Source organism: Colobus angolensis, unplaced genomic scaffold (assembly GCF_000951035.1).
Source record: "Colobus angolensis palliatus isolate OR3802 unplaced genomic scaffold, Cang.pa_1.0 Scaffold63, whole genome shotgun sequence".
NCBI classification, from domain to species: Eukaryota; Metazoa; Chordata; class Mammalia; order Primates; family Cercopithecidae; genus Colobus; species Colobus angolensis.
Window position 1 is genome coordinate 9,842,665 of NW_012119932.1, and position 3,684 is coordinate 9,846,348.

General features: G+C 35.4%; 1 protein-coding gene across 1 annotated transcript in view; it reads left to right on the plus strand.

Moving 5' to 3' along the window:
- Nucleotides 1-3,684, plus strand: part of CUBN (cubilin (intrinsic factor-cobalamin receptor)) — a 315,183-nt gene that overhangs the window by 196,650 nt on the left and 114,849 nt on the right. Inside the window, 3 exon segments of the mRNA XM_011963893.1 lie at nt 39-244; nt 1,131-1,315; nt 2,500-2,692. Of these exon segments, the coding sequence (XP_011819283.1) occupies nt 39-244; nt 1,131-1,315; nt 2,500-2,692 (584 nt within the window).

Below are 3,684 nucleotides of genomic sequence, written 5' to 3' on the forward strand. Positions count from 1 at the left end.
TCAATTTAATCCCTATAAATATTTTTTCCCCAAATCAGATCTTTCCAGTTGGAAGACTCTCAGGACTGCAGCAGAGATTTTGTGGAGATCCGTGAAGGAAATGCCACGGGTCACTTGGTGGGACGATACTGTGGAAACTCCTTCCCTCTCAATTATTCTTCCATCACTGGACATACCCTGTGGGTCAGATTTATCTCGGATGGTTCTGGCAGCGGCACGGGCTTCCAGGCCACATTTATGAAGAGTAAGTTGTTTCTATTTTAGAGATAGCTTACAAAATATGTCTTACAAAGTACAAATAATGATTTTCTGAGTAATACATTAAGCAAGAACAATCCTAAACTCTCCACTATTTTCCTACCTTGTCTTTGTGAATTACCTTATAACATATTAGAAAAACTAAATTATATGTGAATGGCTCAATAAGGGCAAGGGAGAGCACTCTCAAAGGCTCTATTGTTCTTTTTTAAGCTCTAATTTCTACCTAATGTTAAATTAGTTTTTTTCATGATATTGTGGTAAAGTCTTGTAATATATTATAGTTTGGGTTTGGTATATTTATATCAAGTATGTTTCATTTGATTTCATAAACTCTATATTCTTCACATTTAAGACATTTAGTATTACTTTGGGATTGGCTTAAGTACTCAAATATAACAATAGGGTATTCTTTTAATAGTGTAAAATGTTAAATATTTTTATTCTGTAGCTCAACTTTTCCATTATTGGCTATTTCATATGTGATTTCAAACTCTCAGTTTTTCTTGTAAATTTTTTAAATGTTTCATTCTTTTGAAAAACAAAGTAAAATAGATAAACCATAATTAGAGAGTGGGGCTGCTTACCCCACCTTCCCATGTCCCCAAGTTCCCTAGGGTTCTGGGAACCCCTTTTCACTTGGGAAGTTGCGGCCTCTTTTCACACCATGCAATGTTTTAAGGACCTTTACTTAGGAAGTAATAGATAGCTCAGAAACCAAAAAGGAAGCAGTATTTCTTTCAATAGTCAGAAAAGAAATCACAGTTGATTAAAAGTCCATCCTTTTCAACACCCTTTGCCTTTTGTTTTTTTCATTTGATTAAAGAGCAATTCTAAGTGGGTCTGATTTACTACTCTGTCTTCCCTCCTAGTATTTGGCAATGATAATATTGTGGGAACTCATGGGAAAGTCGCCTCTCCTTTCTGGCCTGAAAACTACCCACATAACTCCAATTACCAATGGACAGTAAATGTGAATGCATCTCACGTTGTCCATGGCCGAATCTTGGAGATGGACATAGAAGAAATACAAAGCTGCTATTATGACAAATTAAGGGTGAGTTTCCACATGCGATCAATGTTCATAAATATTGATGAATTGCTGTTGGTAAAAATACATCCAAGGTAACATCTATTCAAGCATTTGCAAATCATGCGGGATAGTCTGCTCTAAATCATGATTAGAGCAGATTGCCTCTAGATTACATGGACAAAGGCAGTTTCAGTATTGTATTGATTATTTTCCATTTCATATCTAAGGGGATTTTTAGGATTATTATTATTTTCCTGTTGAGCTTTCTCTAAGAATGCATGTGTATCCTAAATAAGTATTTATTCTGTCTTCTTCCCACTGTCCTTTTTGTTTTTATGTTTGAATATTAAAAGTTTTAAGGATCATACAAAAATAAATATAAACGGGAAAATCATGGTGATCATTGCTATCCAGACACTGGCTACTGTATCAATTCCAGAAACACAATCAGATTCTTACAGGCTATGACCCCACCTTACTCATCTTGGATTCTTGGTCATGAATCCAACCCAGTACCTGCTGGATATCCAATGTGTATGGGAATGGCTATTACATAATTTGTTTGGTAGAGGATTTTATAATAACTGTTAATATGAATTTGTCCTAAGCTATTTAAAAATTATCAAAAAAAATACCTCAAAATAGGTCATTTGAGATTTTAAAACCAAAAGCAGGAGATTTATTAAGTGCTTTGAACATGTGAGCCCTGCAAGTTTTGGTTATTTTGTTGTCATGAATTCTTGTTTCCTTCTATGGAAATATGGACTCCTTTAGGGTACCTGTTCACTTTCTCTCGTTAAAGCTTTTCTCTTCTTGTTATTTTCCCTTCTTTCTTCCTAATTCCTCCCTTTAAAGCCCCAAAGCACATTTATTAAGTACTGTTGTTAGGCAGCCATCCTGGTTCCTATTTTTCCATCCACAGATTTTACTGTAAATCATCTTATGAGTGATTCCCACAGTGCATGTTTATTAATATAATTCTGCAACAAAGAGGCAAATGTTTTCAAAACATTAAATTACCTTCAATAATATTTGATATTCTCTGTCAGTATCTGTTTTAAGCTAAAATAAAATGTTTACTCATTTGTCATTTTTTGGGGTTATAACATTGTAATAATATAAGGCATCTTTTTTATTTTATCTTTTTATGAAGAAAAATATAGATGATCGCCTAAATACAATGCTCTATTATCTGTTTTTATGTGCAGATCTATGATGGGCCTAGCATTCACGCCCGCCTAATTGGATCTTACTGTGGTACCCAGACTGAATCTTTCAGCTCCACCGGAAATTCTTTGACGTTTCATTTTTACTCGGACTCTTCAATCTCAGGGAAGGGATTCCTTCTGGAGTGGTTTGCTGTGGATGCACCTGATGGTGTTTTACCTACCATTGCTCCAGGTGTGTTTGCTAATAAATGAAGTTCTTCTTAGGACTGATATGTGCAGGCCACTGTTTCAAAGGGTCCTATCATAACAGGGGCCAGATATAAAAAGTAAGAAGTACAGCCCCAAAGCCCTTCCACCTTATGTTCAGATGTTATTTTAAATTCATAAACACTACCTTTTGTAAAAATTATACATTTCTTTCTAAAAAATGCAGGTTTCCCATTAGGTTGTTTATATTATAATAATTAGGGGCTTGATATCCATAAGATCGTCTACTTACAATTTCTAGAGACCACTTTAGAAATCCCTCAAATTTTGATTTGCAGATACTACACATGTACATTCACACACACACACAATCAGTCAGTTAAGGATCAACTCATAAAAGTAACTATTTTTCCTCTGCATTTTATTTCAAATGTACTTTCAGAAATGCTTCAGTTTCTCCTTAGCTAGTTGTAAATTTTCATGTTTCAAAGTAAAATGGGCCTAATTTTAAACTTTTATTTTACTGTTTTACATTTCTGATCTCCTCAGTGAAAGTAATATTGAGCTAGCATTGTTTGGGGAGACTTTTTTTCTTGAAAATTATTTAAATGAGGCTGGGCGTGGTGGCTTGCACCTGTAATCTCAGCACTTTGGGAGGCCAAAGTCAACGGATCACTTGTGGTCAGGAGATCAAGACTAGCCTGGCCAACATGGCAAAACCCCATCTCTACTAAAAATACAAAAATTAGCTGGGCATGGTGGAGTGCATCTGTAGCCTCAGCGACTCGGGAGGCTGAGACATGAGAATTGCTTGTACCTTGAGGCAGAGATTGTAGTGATCCGAGAACATGCCACTGCGCTCCAGCCTGAGTGACAGAGTGAGACTCTGTCTCAAAAAGAAGAGAAGAGGAGAAGAGAAGAGAAGAGAAAAGAAAAGAAATTTATTTAAATGAATTTGAGTGTTTCTTATGGATTTGAGGATTGACATAGAAGAAATTCATCAGATATTTCTTGGAG